Here is an 18,859-nt window from a genome sequence, read left to right as displayed (position 1 = left end):
AAATGAGAAGGTGTTTTTTTTCCTCCTTAGCTTTGACTTTGCCTTCATCATCATGAATGAAAAAACTCCACAACCCAAGAGTGTAAGGCACTCTTCTGCCACCACAGCCTCTTTCCGAGAGGTCCAAGCGAACGTGCTAGCATGGTGTGACTGTGGTAGGTGTATTGGTGTGTCAACAAAAATTAGGTGAGATTCTAAGGATACTTATCTATCTCCCTAGTGCTGAATAAAGACATCACCACCTGCAGGACCTCAACCATCACAGGAACGCTGAAGCGTCCGTCACTGCCAGATGAAGAGAAGTTGAAACTCAATCACCAGAAGGGGTCATCAAACTTTAACAGTCTTCCAGCCAATGTCTCCAAGCTGCATCTTCAGGGTTCACCACACTACCTGGGAGGTATCAACCTGAATGAGTTCAGCAATCACAGTCTCACTCTGAAGAAGGACAAAAACCAGCCTAAGTCCATCTACATCTGTGATGGAGACATCTTCAAGAAGTTAGACTCAGAACTCTCTCGAGCACAGGAACAAACACTGGACACCAGCTATGTCATTCTGCCTACCAACACATCTACCTTGAGGGCCAAACCCAAAGATGAGAGCAAATACAGCATCAATATTGACCAGATGCCCCAGACACGGCTCATCCACCTCAGTATGGCTACTGACCCAGGCTTTGTGGTCAAGAGTCCTCCACGGGAGCCTGTACCCATGACATGCAGTGAGGTTCAAGGTTCCTCCATGATACAACAACAGCAGCAACTGGCTCCACAAAACATCTCCAACGAGTCACAGATTCCCAACAGCCTGTGTGACACAGGTGACTCAGGGAACTCGGGTGTGGTGTCCAAGAGTGAGACTGTTTCCACCCTCTCCATGAGCTCCTTGGAGGTGAGCATGTGAATTACTGTATTGTTTACAGCCCAGAATGATGTCCTACCCTCAACACAGCAGGTGTTTCAAGAGAAGCACCTTGGGACAAATACAGTCCACCATGCAATTCTAGTACTGTATTGTTACGAGGAATCACTGCATTTGATACCATTTTGTAATGTTTAAAATCTCTCACAGCCTCCACAGACATATTGCTTTGCTGTACGAACTGTCTTTAGCACTGCCAAGTCCAATACAATGTTCTTTGGTCAGAGACTGGTCATTTTCATGCAAGGCATGCTGCTTGCATTGACTTTTTCTCTTTCTATCCTCTGCCTCTGTGTCCTATTTTGATGACTTCAGTCATCATACAAATGAGAAAGCTCTAGTGATCACAGATGTACAATGCCCCTAAGATATGTCCCATAATGCTCTTATCATCAGGGGAATGTCAGAACCTTTGAATAAGCCTACAACTTCTGACCTATGGTAACTCACTGCATGTATTAGCAGTTCTTCCTAGACCTTGGATGGTACCCTGAGGTCTGTCCTAGGACATGTGGTCCTTTTCTTACCTATTGTCAGAGAGCAGGTCTCATCTCCTGCTGTCCAAACTTCAGTCTTGGCTGACTGGTGCTCAAAAGCTTCAGTAGATCACTTGACTGATCTACTGCTCCCTCTTTGCTTCCCATTCTGCAAACTACTTGCAAGCTTGGGTGGATGGTTGGACTTCATGATCTTAGAAGTCTTTTCCAACCTTCATGATTCTATGATTTTATTATTCTATGATTTTATAATTCTGTGATTCTAAATTGACCAGTTCAATTGACCAATCTCCCATGTCCAGCCCTCCTCAAGGTTCAGTCTCTCTTAACAGAGATACCTCAAAATAGCTGGCATTTTCCACCATGAAGAGCCAGAGAAACACATTAAAGGTGTAGGAAAAAGGAAAAGGAGAAAGACTTTCCCTGTTTGATCAGCTGTGTGTTTGAGTTTGTGTCCACTCCCCAGCATCAACCTCTCACTAACCTTCACCCATCTCTTTTTTTTTTTCCTTTTGACTACTCAGAGGAGGAAATCCCGGTACGCAGAGCTAGATTTTGAGGTGAGTACATCCCTTTCTGAGCTTGTTTTTCTGGGGATAGGATGAGAGAAAAAGAAATGCTGCTGTCTTTTCTTTCTGGCACCTTTGCAATAGTGCTGCCTTTGCTTGAGAGCTTCAGAAACAATGGCTTGGAAGAGTTGTACTGGATGCCTAGCAAGGCTTCCACTGTGCAGCTAAACAAATGAGTGATTTCTGTTGGTAAATGTTTAATTTATGAAGCAGTCAATTCTGTGCAAATATTTGTAAATGAAGATCCTATGCCAGCCTGCCCAAGGTCTGTAAGTTCTCCTCCATGAGCAAAATGATAACACAGAAGTGATGGAGCAGTAGGTGCCTGAACTGTGGTCCTCTTTGGGAAGCACATGTACATTTGGTTGGTGGTCTTCAATGCCTTGTCTTTTGGATGCAAGATTTGCTGCTTAACAGAAAGGAAGCTAATGTGTCCTCATTGTCGCAACTCATAGTCAACCCTGGTCTATCACACCTATTGGTGAACCTCACAAAATTAGCCTGAGTAGAAAAAGTCTATACTGTAGGTAAGGAAATGCCTGTCCTCACACCTAAGGCATAGAATGGAAAGCTTTGGAAGAGCCAATCCTCCACAGAGGGTCTATGAGGCTATTGAGGGCTAGTGCATATATGCTGAATCCAGTCATGGCTTTCTTTCCAACAGAGCCATCCTTTCCTTTCAAAGCTGTTAGCTAATTCCAAAACAGTCACATTGAAAGTCCACAGAGAGTTGCCTTCATGCTAAATCACTTCAGGGCTCCAGGTTGCAAGCTTGGCATAATGGATACATCTGAGCTGATGCTTCAGGTTGGTCCCAAACTATTTGAGCCATCTTCTCCAATTATATAGCACTTGGGAGAGCACAAGAAAGTCATATTCAACATGCTCCAACGTGCAAAGGGAAGTCCTCACAGAAATTGGTCCTGCCTCTCCTTCTGGGCAATAGAAGGTAGAAGTGGCAAAATACAGAGAAAAGAAAACTGGAATAGTTTCTGGTGGAACGTCTTGTACCCAGATTCTACATTTGGGTGAGCTCTGAACACACTTGCAGAGGAGATACGCTGAGAACTGAGTGAGCATAGGACCAGGGACCAGTTAAAGAAGGTCAGCAGTGGTTGCTAGGTCTAGCTAGTAGTACGTTGCTAGTGAAGCACAAATTCTGTGCCATAAATAGCTGGCAGCTGCAGCTTTAGGGTAACTGTAAAGTCAAACAAATAATCATTTCTACTTTCTCCTATCACCCCATCCTGAAAATAAAGTCAGTGCTGCTCTGGGTCCTTGGTGAACTTTGCAGGTGGTTTAGGCACATCAAATTGCACCTGCAGGGAGACAGAGCTAGCTTTTAATGGTGTACATAAATCTGGGGGGAGGACCTGTTCTTTCTTTACAGCTGAACAAGGTTTACTGACCTGTGACCTTGTGTTTGCTTCAGAAAATCATGCACACAAGGAAACGTCACCAAGACATGTTCCAAGACCTGAACAGAAAACTCCAGCATGCAGAGAAGGAGAAAGAGTCTCCAACAATGGACAGCAAGGTTAGTCAGACACTTTCAGAACCGTCATCTTCTAGAGCCCTCCAGTGGCCTTAGGAACAGTGGAAGAAGAAGGAAAGTTTAAGGGGCTCTCACTTAATTTACCTTGATTTTCTGTCCATGCATGTTACAGCAAGCACATGGAGAGTCACAGAGCTACCAATAGCTTATCTACAAAGTGGTCAGCGGCTCAGATGAAGAATGCCTGACCTCATGTCTGTTCATGGTGAACAGAGTCTGTGTTGTCTTCTTTTGTGTTTGTTCCCTGTTTCTGTTCCTGTTTTCATTCCCTTTCAGGTCATCTCACAGTGCCCCATACATCCACTTATAGCTAGGAACTGGAAACTAGACCAGCCCTGAGGAAATCTAGGTGGAAAGGGAAGTGGGGACAGCAGGAATCATCTATCAATGAGTTTCTAGCTGTGCTGGTGGCAGCACTTCTTGGGGGACTGCAAGATGATGAAATGCAACATAAGGGTTAGGGAAGCTGATTTGTGGCAGCTGATCACTGCATACCTAGCTTTGCTTGACATAGAGGCTCTACAGAGGGATCTGGACAGGCTGGATTGATAATCTCAGGTCAGTGGCATGAGATTCAACAAGATCAAATGCTGGGTCCTGCACTTGGGTCACAACAGCCCCATGTGATACAATCTGAAACAATTCTATGATTCTGTTCCATGACAGGAGGAAACTTCCAGGGCAAGAGGACACTTTAAGGGAGGCAGGCTGAAGGAAGGACCTTGCAGCCTTTCAAAGAGGCAGGGATTTGGTACTAGAAACAGGTATCAGGAACCTGTGTAGTAAGTGAAATGGATGACATTAGTAAGGCAGGGAAAGTTGATGTCTCCATGTTTCAGTGCTTTAGGCCTGCTGGAAAAGAACTGGAAGCTTGCAAAGAAGCACATCTGCTCCACCAGGAGGGAAAAACTGGTGGTAGAGAGAGGTTAGCAGCAAGAAAGGAAATTGGGCTTGTGCCTGCGCTCAGTCGTCTGCCAGCAAAGTCAGATCTAGGATGCACAGTGACCTGCAGCACGGCCAAGATGCAGTAGTGGGTTGTTTGGGGTTTGTTTGTTTGTTTGTTTTTAATGAGGTTCCCTTTAAAGCAAGATGAGAGCTCAGAGGGTGATCAAACAAGAGGTTTAGTTTGGCTCTTTGTGGAAACAGAGCCTTCAGTCTGTATTCAGATCTCGCAGCATATCTGTGCTGAGATCTGGAGATGTGGTCCCAGCAGCTCCTACTTTTATTGTGCATGCCAGTGTGTCATTATGGCCTGTCCATTGTTGCAGAATGAGAGGGACAGTGAATTTAACAAGCAGGTCCAAACTGAAGAAGCCTGCATTGGTCCAGAGTCTCAATGCACTTCACTGAATGTCATCTCTCTGCTTTTTTCCTGGGATTTAGGTATGACACAGCTGTAAAATGTTTAAAAAAAGCCTAAATGCCCTATGAAAGCTGATCTGTGGACTGTTTGCAGGAGGGCTTTATAGATTGAGATGTTTTGAGCATTTCAGAGATGCATCTGGGTAGAATTGAAGTTGCCAGTGTCAGCATCAAGGGGCTTTGAACTGGTGGAGAGAAGCTGTGAAGGTGGCCTTTGCATATTGACTGAATCCTTTTCAAGTTGTGGTTTTCCCTTGAATGTAAGATGAGAGGGGGAGCTTGAGGAGATCAGGATTGCCACGTCAGTAGTGGGTATTAGTTTAAAAATATTCAAAGCAGTGAAAAAAAAAACAAAAAAACAACCAACCAACCAATCACCACCAACAACAACAACAACAAAAAACCACCCACAAAAAATAGCTTTCTTCACCTTTTTTGCCTACCATTTGGTGATGAGGACCCCACTGCAAATCCTACCCTATCTTCACCTTGCCTTAAGAGTAAAATCTGTGGATACCAGGGGTTAAAGGAGCAGCAAAAGAAATGTTTTATCTTTTCACAGAATCACAGGATGGTAGAGGTTGGAAGGGACCTCTAGAGATCATCTAATCCAACCTTCCTACCAAAGCAGGTTTGCATAGATCAGGTTGCACAGGAACACACCCAGGCAGGATTTGAAAGTCTCCAGAGGAGTGTGTTTAGGTTGTAAAACAATGGACTATCTCTTCTGGTGGAACTAGCAGCATAACTGTGGCTTTCAGTTTGCATTGAAGAGTACTGCAGACATATTCCAAACCCTTCCTTTCTTTTGAGGCTGCTGAGAGAGTTTGTGGAGTCTCCTTCTCTGGAGGGATTCAAAATCTGCCTGTACATATTCTTGGACAATCTCCTCTGAGTGACCCTGCTTTAGCAGATGATCTTCAGAGGTCCCACTTTGGGGTTTTTTAGTATAGTGTAACATGTACAATGTGTGGTGAATTCAAGAACTTAAACCTTACCATTTCTGGGAGGTTTAACTTCTTTCTTACCTTCCTTGCCTTAATTTCAACCTCTTACTTCACACATACCCTCTACAAAGCTCTACTGTATGATTATAAAGGGAACACAGAACATTTCCTAGTTTTATTTTTAACTGCACATCATTCATTTATATTAGGAACAAGTTCTTTACCATTAGGGTGGTGGAACACTGGAAGAGGTGGTTGAGGCCCCAACCCTGGAGATATTCAAGGTGAGGCTCAACAGGGCTCTAGGAGACCTCATCTAGATGAGGATGTCCCTGCTGACTGCAGGGGAGTTGGACTAGATGGCCTTTGGAGATCCCTTTTGACCCAGGTGATTCTGTGATTCCTTTCCAAACCCCAACAGTCTGTGATTCTGTGATTCTGTGAAGGTGGTTCTGAGCTCAGCAGTCCTCCCAGTCACTCCCATCACTTCAAGGTCTTCTTTACCTACCTCATTGCTACAAAAAAAATAAAAGAAGATAAAAAATAAAATCAGCCAGTTGTTGGAAATCTTGCTGCAAGTGTGTTTCTTAGTTTCAAAGTGTGCCCTTTGCCTGGCAGACTGTAGGCTCCAACATGTAATTTTTCCCCCTGCTTCCTCTTAAATACACACACTTCCCAAGGTGTAAATTCTTGCTGCTGAGAGCTCTTTACCCTAAAAGAGAGTACTGGCTCTTTTGAAGCTATTTCTTACCACCTGGGATGTGTTTTCCTGCGTAGATCTGTTTTGTCAGGGTAAAGCATCTCCAACACTGCTCCTCCCTGTGACTTAATTGCTGAAGAAATTCCAGTGCTTGGACTGGACATCAGGAGGGGTTCACATACTCTGCAGCAGCCTCGTATGAAAGTGGAAGTTTTGCAGCCTTCAATAGAAGCAAAGGCTTTGTTTTTTCTGCACTTAGTGCCAGCTTTGAAAGCAATGGAAGTGACACTCCTGCCTTCCCACTTGGCAGGAGTCCTTTGATCCAGCTCCATTAGAGAAGTCTAAATCACATACATATTCCTCTCTTTTAGCCTTTATCTGGCTTTGCATTCATTTTCACCAGCAGCCCTTTATTCACGCTGAGGCCAGCAAAAGCCACACTGAGCAGTGCCCAGCAAATTTCTCATTCTTGCTTATTTGCTACTTGCCTGGTTCAGCTCTCTGCTGCTCAGGTGGCTTTTGCTTTGGCTGCAGCTCTGTCCTGGAATTCACACACACAATCTGGACTCTCTAACTTGGCTGTCAAATCCAGTCCTACTAGTTCTGAAAAAAAACATTTGCTCCCAAACCCAGTAGAAAAATGATACCAACTTTTTTCTGCTTTCCTCTGACTTTTTCTTATTTCCTTCCAGACAGTGTTTCTGTCTTGATTATTCATTTTCTCTTCTCAAGCTGAGATTTCTCTTAGCATTCCTCTCCAGACACCTGTCCGATATACTCATTCCACCACCATCTTTGCTTTGGCACCTGCAGAATAGTGAGGAAAAAAAAGAATATTGATCAGTAGTCAGGGTTTGGTACCTCCCTGGCATGCTCTGCTGCATGACATAATTAATTCCCTTGCTTGCTGACTACTTGTTCTTTTGCTAGCTGACTGGGGAACTGGCAGCCTTGCTACTAGGTGGGAACATTTGGCTTCTGTCCACGGGAACCTGTTTGCGCAGCCTGAGGCTGGGAGTAGAGAAGCTCAGAGGGACATCACCTCAAATTCAGGCTCATTCCTAATTGAGGACTTAGAAAATTGGGAGGCTGTATGTCCCTCTGAAGAGAAGCTCCACTCATGCAAAGGGTGTCTTCTCTGTGCCATGTCTTTAATCCTCTCAGAACTTCCTAAAGGATTTAGTAACTGGCAAATTTTACAAGAGCAATTAGGGTAACATTTATAGGGAGAAATGCTACATAAAATTGAATAATTACTGCAATAAATTCTGTTATGAAAATGACGTCAAACCTTAATTCATTCAGCCATAAACCATCTGTCAGCTACCAGGTGTTCAAACATGCCATCAATCAGAAGTTCTCCTCCTCCTGTAGAACATCTGACATCTCAAAACCCAAGTATCAGCATCAGTTGCGCTGTCTTGCTCTCTGTTGTGAAGAGAAACATCTTACCCCTGTAACCTGTGTATCAGCCACCAGTTCCTGCCATGCCCTTTGAAGCTACCTAGCTATCAGCTTCTCCAAAACCATGTAGTGGCCACCAGCAGATTGAAGCTCCTGGGTGTATAGACTGGTTTAAAAAAGGGTGTGATGAAGAATTGTGTTTTGAATGCTCTTGGTCCATGGGTGCCCCTGTGAGGCATGGGACAACCGCAAATGACCCAGTCTTCCATGTTTACCAAGGGGAGTGGACTTTTCAATAGACTATGTTAACCAGCTGGATCAATGACTAGAATGGCCTAGAGAATAACCAGTTCCTCATGCTGGTGGTACCACAGGTTTTGACTGCAACCTTCAGGCAAGGGAATGTTTAGGAGTCAATGCAAAGAGCCTCTGAGAAGAGTTTATGAAGGACTTTCTTGATTCAGTGACTTTTCACCTTCATCTGTTCATGACCTCACTAGACTTTGGTTCACAGCAGCCTCTACATGTTAGACTATCTGAATTTCAGAGAATACAGAAGCAGAAAGTGTATTTCTATAACCCAGTAAATGCTGGGTACCATTTGTGGTCCTGTACTCAAGCTGAGGAAGGCTCTAGAGAGCAGGCCTGGTGAGGAGCAGCTGAGGGAACTGGGGTTGTTTGGTCTGGAAAAGAGGTGGCTGAGGGGAGACTTCATTGCTCTCTCCAACTACCAAAAAGGAGGCTGTAATGAGGTGGGTATTGATCTCTTCTCCATAGTATCTGGTGATTGAATGAGAGGAAATGGACTGAAATCATGCCAGGGGAAGCTTAGATTTTGTATTAGGAAAATATTTCTTTACTGACAGTGTGGTCAGGCATTGGAGCAGGCTGCCCAGGGAGGTGGTGGAGTCAGCATCCCTGGAAGTGTTCAAGAAATGTGTGCACATGGCAGTTCAGGACATAGTTTAATGGCCATGGTGGTGTTAGGATGATGGTTGGATTTGATGATCTTAGCGGCCTTTTTCCAAGTAAAACAATGCAAATGAGTGGTATTTCAAGTTTCCTAGCTGATGTCCATCAATGCAAGCAAAACACACAAATTATTTATGTAAAAAAACCACACCCCAACTTCTAAACAAAGTCACCCACTTCCTTTTGTCTTCTTTTTCTCCTAAATCAAAAAACCAAACCAAACCAAAACCAACCACACCATCTTTATAGTTCAGCAGCATAAAGTAGAGGACCTTCAGCTACTTGTTTCAAACAAGAAAAGGAAAATTCATCATTCTGTTAAAAACCAAGAAAGCTTTAACATTTTCTGATCACTTTTAATCGACATTGATCCAAGGATGGATTAGGCAGCATGAGCCACATTTATCTTTTACATTCCTCTGCTGTGCGCTCTGAATAACTTCGTTGTGATCCTAGAGTCATCAGTGTCATGGGGAGAGACCATTTGGGTCATGATATATCCTTCATGTTGACACTAAAGGCAATGAAAACAGCATGGGAGTAGCTGGTGCTAGGGGAATTAGCCCAGAGTGCTCTGTTGAAAGCACTATATTCTTCCTCAGGTTATTCAAGGTAGCTATAAAGCCTGGGCATTAAAACCCAAACCAACAAGACAAATAAAACCCCCCAAAACCCAACCAAACAAAAAAAAAAACCCAAACACAAATAAATCACACATGCACACACAGAAATCCACAAAAAAACCCACCCCAAACAAAACAAACAAAGCCCAAACCAAACAAGCAATAAACCCCAAAACAAGAATGACCAAAAAAACCCCAAAACCACAAACCCTAAACCACCACCAACAAAACCAAAACAAGCCATCAAAAAAACCCCACGAAACAAACACAAAGAGATGCAGCTTAGCACCTTCCACATTTTATTGTTTTGACTGCAGTGTGACATGAAAGTTATGTCTTAGAGCAGCTGGTGGCCTGTGTCTTATCTATGCAATACACTTCTTAGAGCTGGGCTGGCCGCTAGACAGATGCTCTCTGTGAACTCCTCTTGCTTCCCAAAGGGAAGAGAAGAGGAATGAGGGAGAGAGACTGATGGGTTGGGGAAGAAACTAAACCAGCTTGAAAGGAAAGAAAAGCTGTAAAATGAAATAGTTACAAACAGATTAAAAAGTGGAACCCAACAGCCTGATGGCAATGATGTCACAGTATCACAGTATCACAATATAACTAAGGTTGGAAGAGACCCCAAGGATCATCAAGTCCAACCTGTCCCAACAGACCTCACAACTAGACCATGGCACCAAGTGCCACGTCCAGTCTCCCCTTGAACACCTCCAGGGACGGCGACTCCACCACCTCCCTGGGCAGCCCATTCCTATGACGAATGACTCGCTCAGTGAAGAACTTTTTCCTCACTTTGAGTCTAAACCTCCCCTGGACGTCACCATGTCACCGTCACCACTGGGGAAGTCCCACACTGGACTTACCAGCAGATGGTAACTGGATTCTGGAGCTGCATTCTGGCACTGTTTTCAGGTGCACGTGGGTCAAGATCAGAGGCAGAATGGACAGAGTCCTCCTCAGGTACCAACCATTGAAGAGTCTTGGCCGTGGTGATCTCTCAACTTTATACTGAAGATGATGTCCATGGCACAGAATCTCTTGTTGTTTAGGGTCACGTGTCCTGTCTTCTGCTCCTCCCCACAGGTGTCACTTCTGACTTCTGCACCACAACATGGGGCACAAGATGTAGTAGTGCCCTTGGTCTGCCCAGGAGCAAGTCTAAGCCAGAGCCTTTATGCAGCCCAGCCCTTGTCAGTGACTCTCCCCTCTGCTAGAAGCAGCCACTATGTGCAAACCTGCCCTGAACTTCACAAAATGCCAGCACTGACCAGATACTGAGCTGAGAACTGACATCACTGCAGAATCAGTTCTGGTCTAATTAGTTCAGCACAAAGTAGGGCAATGCTTACACTGCTCCTAAGCAAGAGTGTGACTCTTAGTACTCCTGTACTTTGTATGAAGCCAGCCTGATCCCTTGAAGGCATCACAGAGACAACAGAAAAGCCTGCAGTAGGGAGGTACATCTCTCCACCACCAACACCTTTTGATAGCCACCAGAAGTCCAGCACAGGTGACACATTGCAGTCTTCCAGAACTGGCACAGAATGACAGAATGATTTCAGTTGGAAGGGACTTTTAAAGGTCACGTAGTCCAACACCCCCCTGCAGTGAGCAGGGACATCTTCAACTAGATCAGGTTGCTCAGAGCCCCCTCCAACCTGACCTGGAACGTTTCCAGGGATGGAGCATCTACCATGTCTCTTGGCAACCTGGGCCAGGGTTTCACCATTCTCATTGTGTAAAATTTCTTCCTTCTCTCTAGTCTAAATCTCCCTTGTTTAGTTTCAAACCATCTCCTGTTGCAACAAACTCTACTAAAAAGACTGCCTTTAGAAGGAGTGGGCTCTGTGGACTATGTCAATGCATTTTGTCTCTCTATTAGGAATTTCGGGGGGAGGTTGTTGGCACTGCATCTTGAATGCATTTTGTCCTATGTCCTCTCCCTTTGCTTTAAAAGTGTGCAGCCAAATTGAAAGCCAAGGCTGAATGAAGAAGCTCCAGGGTGATGAAGATGTTCCGTTTGCCCTGTACAGCAGATTTTAGGCTGGGTCTGGGCACTCCTTCCCTGCCCACCCCTCCAACAGGGCTATCTTCGCAGACATCCTGGCACCAAGCAGAAACCAATAAACATTTCCCCCCTCACTTATGGCCAGAAGCTTATGGGCTGTGTCAGGCCAGAGCAATGGCTCATTCTCTCTGAGTTACTGGCAGAGCAGCTCCACGGCTTTCAGCTTGTCTCGGGCCATTCTTGGCTGTCTCCAAGGCACCAGGCCCTGAGCCAGCACCAGCACCCTTTACAGCCAGATTGCACAACCCTCTCTCCAGGTTTTTTCTTCTTGTCTGTACATAGCTTGATTTTCCCTCCTGTCTGCAAGGATTGCTAAGACCCCACAGTGTGGCTGGAGGAAAATGCCAGAGTTGAAGCCTGAGCCCAGTGGCTGTTTCTATATGCTGTTCAAGTGGCCAAGACCCATAAAAACCTTTTCCATATGGAGGTAAAGAAAAAGGGAGCTGTTCCCAGGAGCCTGCTACCAATTCCCAGGGTGCCTCTTGCCAAGAGGAGAAGATTTTCTTTTGTCTCCTAGCATCCTTGCCAGAGCTTAGCCTGGTTGATTGTACTGAATCTGCTCAGAGATCCAGCTGAGCACTGAGTCCTTCTCAGTCACGGCTGCACATGCAGCTCTATGAGCCCTGTGCACTGTGGTGGGCAGCCAGTGCAGCTGGTGTTAACCCAGAGAGGAGGAGACTGCAGGGAGACCTCATTACTCTCTACAATTCCCAAAAAGGAGGTTGTAGTGAGGTGGGGATCAGTCTCTTCTCTCTGGTATCAGATGATAGAATGAGAGAAAATGGCCTGAAATTGTGCCAGGGAAGGTTTAGGTTGGATATTAGGAACACTCTCTTTAATGAAAGTGTGGTCAGGCTTTGGAACAGGTTGCCCAGGGAGGCACTGCCCCTGGAGGTGTTCAAAAACTGTTCAGACATGGCATTTTAGGACATGGTTTAATGGCCATGGTGGCGTTAGGTTGACACTTGGACTTGATCCTAGAGGTCTTCCAACCAAAACAATTCTATGATTCTATGATTTGCAGCTGCTCTCCCTCAGTAGCTCAAAAGCAGCCCGTGACAAGATCAGCTCTGAGGTTTGCTGATCACGTTCAGTGTACATGATCAGATTTGGGTACTTTTCCTTCACAGCATGAAGGAGAGGCTGAAGGTCAGGAGTGTGGCAGATGCAGGGACTGTTAAAACAGAGATTGGTTGGGAATAGAGGACCAGTGTCATCAAAGAAGGGTTTTCAGTTGAGGGAAAAGATGGAATTATTTATGAACTTCATGCATATGATCATTCGTGCTGCTCTCTGTTAAATAATAGAGCTGTGAACATGGGTAACCTTGAAAACTCGTGCCATTACAGCAACTCTTGGAGCAAACCAAATGATTTCATTGAATAGAGCTGTTCTAAGTTTTTTATTTTCTTCATCTTTTGGGAAACTTAATCTCATTCCATTTCTTGCTTGGTATGTGCTTTTGTCTTTATGTGTACCTTCTTTTTGCATCTTTTCGTGACAGACTCATGACCTTCAAATACTCTGTAGGTAGAAGCTTCGCTTTAGGAAGCCTCCAGCCTAAACCTCCCCTGGTGCAACTTGAGGCCATTTCCTCTTGTCCTATCATTTGTTACCAGGGAGAAGAGGCCAACCCTGCCTCACTCCAGCCTCCTTTCAGGTAGTTCTAGAAAGCAAGAAAGTCACCCCTCAGCCTTCTTTTCTCCATGCTAAACAACTCCAGTTCCTTTAGCTGCTCCTCAGAAGGCTTGGGCTTTAGACCCTTCACCAGCTTCTTTGCTCTTCTTTGGACATGCTCCAGCACCTCAATATCCTTCTTGTAGTGAGGGGTGCAAAGTAAGTCTTCTCCTCAGACTTCTGTCCTTGTCATCATTCTCCACACAGCTGCTTTTCCTCCCAGCCTTTCCAGGAGCTGCCACTTCCCTTTTGGCAGGTGGCTCAAAAGGGCTCTGTGCTCCTGTCACAGGCAGGGAAGCATTTTCTCACCCAGTGCTGGAGTGCTTTGTGGAGATAATTAACTGTGAAAAGCACCACTCTTGGTGGGAGGGGGAAGCTTAGAGGAACAGCTCATTTGAAGTCTTTGCATGAACTCTTCTTCATATACACAGGGTTTGAATACACCCATTTTACAAGAACCAGAGAGGTGGTGGATGCCTCATCCTAGGAAACATTTCAGGTCTGGTTGGATGGGGCTCTGAGCAGCCTGGTATAGTTGGGCATGTTTCTGCTTACTGCAGTGGGGGTTGAACTATATGACCTTTAAAGATCACTTCCAACCCAAACCATTCCATGATTCTATAAACCCCCCCCCAAACCTCAGCTCTCCCCAGAGTCTTGTCTGGGTGCATATCAGGAGAAACATTGAAAGATATTTTCTGGATTGTTGGTTAATAAAGCCCCAAAGGCTTGTTGTGGACTTGATGGAAAATGCTTTCAGTTTCAAAGCTGACGATCCAGCCCATCAGCCCAGAGCTGATGATCCATCCAACCCAGTGTGGGTTCACTGACAAAATACTTTTGCAGCAATGGATAGCCTATAAATAGCTGTGCTACATAAGGGATGTGTCCAGGTCTGTATAAGATGCAGTTGATAGATGTTCAGAAAGACCTCATTGTGATCTGGATTTCTATGATGGGATTTTCTGTAGAAGTAGAAAAAGATCTTAAATTCCTAAGACCATGTTCAGTTTTTCAGTGCAAACGCAGGTGGCAAAAACCTGGGCTGAAAGGTGAAATACAGAGTCATAGAATCATGGAATTGTTTCATTTGGAAAAGACCTCTAAGGTCGTTGAGTCCAACTGTTGACATAATACCACCATGCCCATTAAAAGATTTCCTGAAGTGCCATATCTACATGTTTTTTAAACACCTCCTGCACTGGTGATTCCACCACCTCCCTGGGCAGCCTGTTTCAACGTCCAACCATGCACCTGGCTTCAGCCTCCTTTCAGGTAGTTGTAGAGAGCAAGAAAATCTCCCTTGAACTTCCAGCACTGATTAGGCCACACCTTGAGTACTGTGTCCAGTTCTGGGGCCCTCAATTTAAGAAGGACATTGAGGCTCTTGAACGTGTCCAGAGAAGGGCAACGAGGCTGGGGAGAGGCTTTGAGCACAGCCCTATGAGGAGAGGCTAAGGGAGCTGGGATTGTTTAGCCTGGAGAGGAGGAGGCTCAGGGGAGACCTTGTTGCTGTCCACAACTACCTGAAAGGTGGTTGTAGCCAGGAGGGGGCTGGTCTCTTCTCCCAGGCAACCAGCACCAGAACAAGAGGACACAGTCTCAAGCTGCACCAGGAGAAGTTTAAGCTCAAGGTGAAGAGAAAGTTCTTCACAGAGAGAGTTGTTAGCCATTGGAATGTGCTGCCCAGGGAGGTGGTGGAGTCACCATCCCTGCAGGTCTTCAAGAGGGGATTGGATGTGGCACTTGGTGCCATGGTCTAGTAGTCATGAGGTCTGTGGTGACAGGTTGGACTTGGTGATCTTTGAGGTCTCTTCCAACCTCATTGATTCTATGATTCTATTCTATGATTCCTATTCCATAGGCTAACAACCCCAGTTCCCTCAGACTCCCCTCACCAGACCTGTTCTTCAAACCCTTCAACAGCTTCATTTCCCTTCTCAGCACTTCATTGTCCTTTTTGTAGTGAGAGTCCCAAAACTGAACCCTGTATTTGAGGTGCAGCCTCACCAATGCTGAGTACAGGGGCAAATACTTTTGCAGTAGGTGAAATAACATTGGGGGGGAAAAAATGTTTCCTCCTAAAAATAAACAATTTACACAGTAAAATAATTTTCATTGAAACCCCACTTTGTTTTGGATCAGGAGTTTCAAAGAAAAAATTGCCTTCAATACAAGAGAAGGAGGTGCAGAAATGGTATTTGTTATGTGGGTGTTAACCTCTTTCTTTCTCTTTCTCTCTCTCTCCCTCTCTTCCTCCTCTTGCAGCAAGAAAAACAGCAGACACCAAACAAGAGACCCTGGGAAGGCATCAGGAAAGTCCAGTCCCCACCATCATGGGTTAAAAAGGACATCGAACCTGTGGCACAGTCTCCTCTAGAGCTAAAAACTGTAGAGTGGGAGAAAACAGGAGCCACCATTCCCCTGGTGGGACAAGACATTATTGACCTTCAGACAGAGGTCTGAGCAGAAAGGGAGCGAAAGGGACTTCTTTTTTTCTGGAATAAAACAAACAAACAAAACAAAATCCACGTTTTAAAGAAATGATTAAATTAAGTCGGAACCGAGCAAGAGAAGTGTTTGGTTTCTTTTGAAACCTTTGGTAAGATGGAGTAACTTTTGTATTGTTCTCAGCAGAGAGGGGAAATATTACTTTATAGAGTATCGTAGCTGTAGGTTCAGGACAACACAAGCTTTCCCAGGTAGGACTGGAGAAGAAGTGAGCCTGGAAGAGAGCAAGGAGGAGGCAGAGGTTGGGGAGGGGCTGCAAGGGTCAAACCGTGCAGAGATGCTTTCAGGCTGGTGCCACGTGCTGGAAGCCTTCCTGCTTTGCCACGGGGAGGTGTGGAAGGATGCCCAGAAGCCATCATGAAGAGCCAAAAAGATTGGGGTTGTTTGGGCACCACAGGAGTGGACATCTGCAGGAGCCTCGCTGGGATGTGATCTGGCTGTAGAACGCTGGGGGAGATCCAGCCTTGAGGGTCCATGGCATCCCTTGCTGATCCTTGCCCCACACTTCTCCCTCACCAGCTCATCCATGAAGGAAGGAGGCAGAAGGTGCCAGGTGGTGGCCAAGAAGACATTCCCACTCCGATGTGCCACACCATGACCTGGCATCATGGCACCCCCACAGCAGGTCCCCACAGGGCCTGGAGGGGGAAATGGTGGCATCATCCGTGGCTTAAATGGAGAGGTAAGGTGGGGCTTCCTCCTCTCATCCCTCCACAGCTGAGCTCCTGTGCACCCCAAGGAGTGGGACAGGCACGGGAGGAAAGGACCACCTCCAAAACCTGCTCGCCCGGTCTCCAGGGAGGGGGTTGAAAGTGTTAGAAAACCAGAGCACCAAGAGGAACGTAGGTCATTCATTGACTGTTAATAGATAAACTCAGCTTGGGCCTGGCTAAGGTCCTCTTGCCCTCATCCTTTTTTTCCCACCCCCTGTTATTTTTCCTTGCTTTCAGACTCAGATTTATTCCAAACTGCCCCTCCCTGGAAGACAGAGAGAGAAAGAGGGAAAGACAGATCCACTGATGTACCTGGAGATATTTGGTATACAGAGATGTTGCCTTAGGACATTGAGACAAACTGACAACATGAATAACGTCCACTTGGAAACAAACAAACAAACAAACAAAATAATCTATTTTTTTCCTTCTTCTTTTCTTTTCTTCAATAAAAAGAGAACTTGAAACCCGAGACCTTTCTTTTCTTTGGCTCTTGTCATTTCGAATGCCTTTCTGTGCCGTAGGACTGCACAGGCATGGGGTGAGGATGCCACCTGCTGAAGGTGGAATGCAAGTTGCACCGTGGAAAAATTTGGGATGGTGGGAAAACACAGCTCCTTCACCACTGCCTTGCAGTGCTTGGCTTTGTTTTATTCAGGTTGGGCCTTAGTTATTTTCCCCTCGCTGGCTTTTCCCCTTCCCCTCTGCCCAGAGCCAGCAAGCAGGTTTGTGGTCTTACAAGAAGGAAGAGGTGGAGCTGATCAAGAGAGCAGGACATTTCCCCATCATAAAATGCTGCTCTTCTGTATCACCATGAAAAAAGAAAAACAAAATGAAAATGAAAAACAAACCCCAAAAAATTATTTTAATTTTTCTTTTTTTCATCAAACATTTCTCAAGATTCCTTCCAAACAAAATCAGGTCTCTGCATTTCACCCCAAGAAAGCATCATGCAATAGAATTGTCGTTACAGATGACACCACTGGCATTCCACACAGACTTCATTATTTTTATCATTCCCAGCTCTCTGTCTGTCTGATGTTTCAAACAACTCCCCCAGGCTGGGAGGTGTGCAGTGGCAAACCTCTGGTTGTGAGTGACCAGACGGTGCCAGACAACTGCAAAGCTCGATCAGGGTCTGAGTTCTTGCTGTACTTTGGGTCTTCTTAGGAGCAAGTTAGCAATGGCTACAGGATGCAAAACAATCACTGACTTCCCCCTCCCCTCCCCCAAGTTGTGATTCACCCATGCAGAGATGTTGCTTGCCGTGCATACATCTTAACTTCAACTTTCTTTGGGGCCACCTGGGTAATCTTGTGAGGACAGTGGCATTTGCCTTGTCATTAACTGTATAATACTAAGGATGGGAAGAAAACCTTTAAAAACAATAATAAATCCAAATAGCTAAAAAAAAAAATAAAATAGGGAACCTAATTACTTAGAAAAACTGTGATATTATTGTTCAATTTTAGACTTCTCTATGAAACAGGAAAGCACAAAGGCCTCCCTCAGATGCCGGGTTGTACGATATTGTAATTATTCTAATTACACATGATGAATTTTAGCCTACAGATATCTTTCTACTGTATTTTAATTCTTTTCTCTCTTTTTATTTTATTTCCTCCCCCCCCGCCCTGCCCAAGCCTGTCCTCTTCTCTCCAACCCTCCCCACTCACCCAGTCACTCTAGCCGACTCGCAGGACATTAACGGTGTTATGTAATTACAGAGATAAATGTTTGTTTAATTACTGTTGATATTCGACTCTCTCTGCTCAGCTCCTCCGGTTAATTCTGTTCTCCCACGCCCTGCCCTGCCCCGTGCCATGCCCTCTCCTCCTTCCCTCTCTGTGTTGGTCAAATTATACTTTTTCTTTTTCTTTTTTTTTTCTCTCTCTCTCTGTACAGTTTTCAGAGCACAAAATGAATGTGTCTTATTTCTAATAAAAGAGGTGGAAACTCGAGCGGTGTCTGCTTTTTAAACCACACCCCGTCTGTGCTTTGCATCATGCCTGGGTGCTGGGAAACACCTCTCTTGGATCTGCGAGCCGCTGCCTGGCCTTTCTGCTCTTTAAAAGCCATAGCTCGGGGCTGAGTTGTCCCATTAGTGAATCGTTTGCTTTCAGCTTGGCAGCTTCTTGACACCCCAAACAATTACCTGCTCTTGTAGAGGCATAGAATTGTTTCGGTTGGAAAAGACCTCTATGATCATTGAGTTCATCCATCAACCCAACACAACCACGGCCATTAAACCATGTCATGAAGTGCCATGTCTACATTTTTTTAAACACCTCCAGGGGTGGTGATTGCACCACCCCCCTGGCCAGCCTGTTCCAA

At 45.3% G+C, this 18,859-nt stretch overlaps 1 protein-coding gene across 1 annotated transcript in view; it reads left to right on the top strand.

Annotated features, from left to right (window-relative positions):
• The window catches only part of ADGRB1 (adhesion G protein-coupled receptor B1), a 317,920-nt gene extending 299,448 nt beyond the window's left edge, over positions 1-18,472 (top strand). The window contains exons 29-32 of the mRNA XM_054167432.1: positions 221-894; positions 1,946-1,981; positions 3,423-3,527; positions 15,570-18,472. Coding sequence (XP_054023407.1) covers positions 221-894; positions 1,946-1,981; positions 3,423-3,527; positions 15,570-15,767 — 1,013 coding nt within the window. The 3' untranslated portion in view covers positions 15,768-18,472. The remainder of the gene's footprint in view (positions 1-220; positions 895-1,945; positions 1,982-3,422; positions 3,528-15,569) is intronic.
• The last annotated feature ends 387 nt before the right edge of the window (positions 18,473-18,859 follow it).

The sequence above is a fragment of the Dryobates pubescens genome, chromosome 14, assembly GCF_014839835.1.
Source record: "Dryobates pubescens isolate bDryPub1 chromosome 14, bDryPub1.pri, whole genome shotgun sequence".
Classification (NCBI taxonomy): domain Eukaryota; kingdom Metazoa; phylum Chordata; class Aves; order Piciformes; family Picidae; genus Dryobates; species Dryobates pubescens.
The sequence above is the reverse complement of the archived record's forward strand: the minus strand, read 5'-3'. Positions and strand labels throughout refer to the sequence as shown.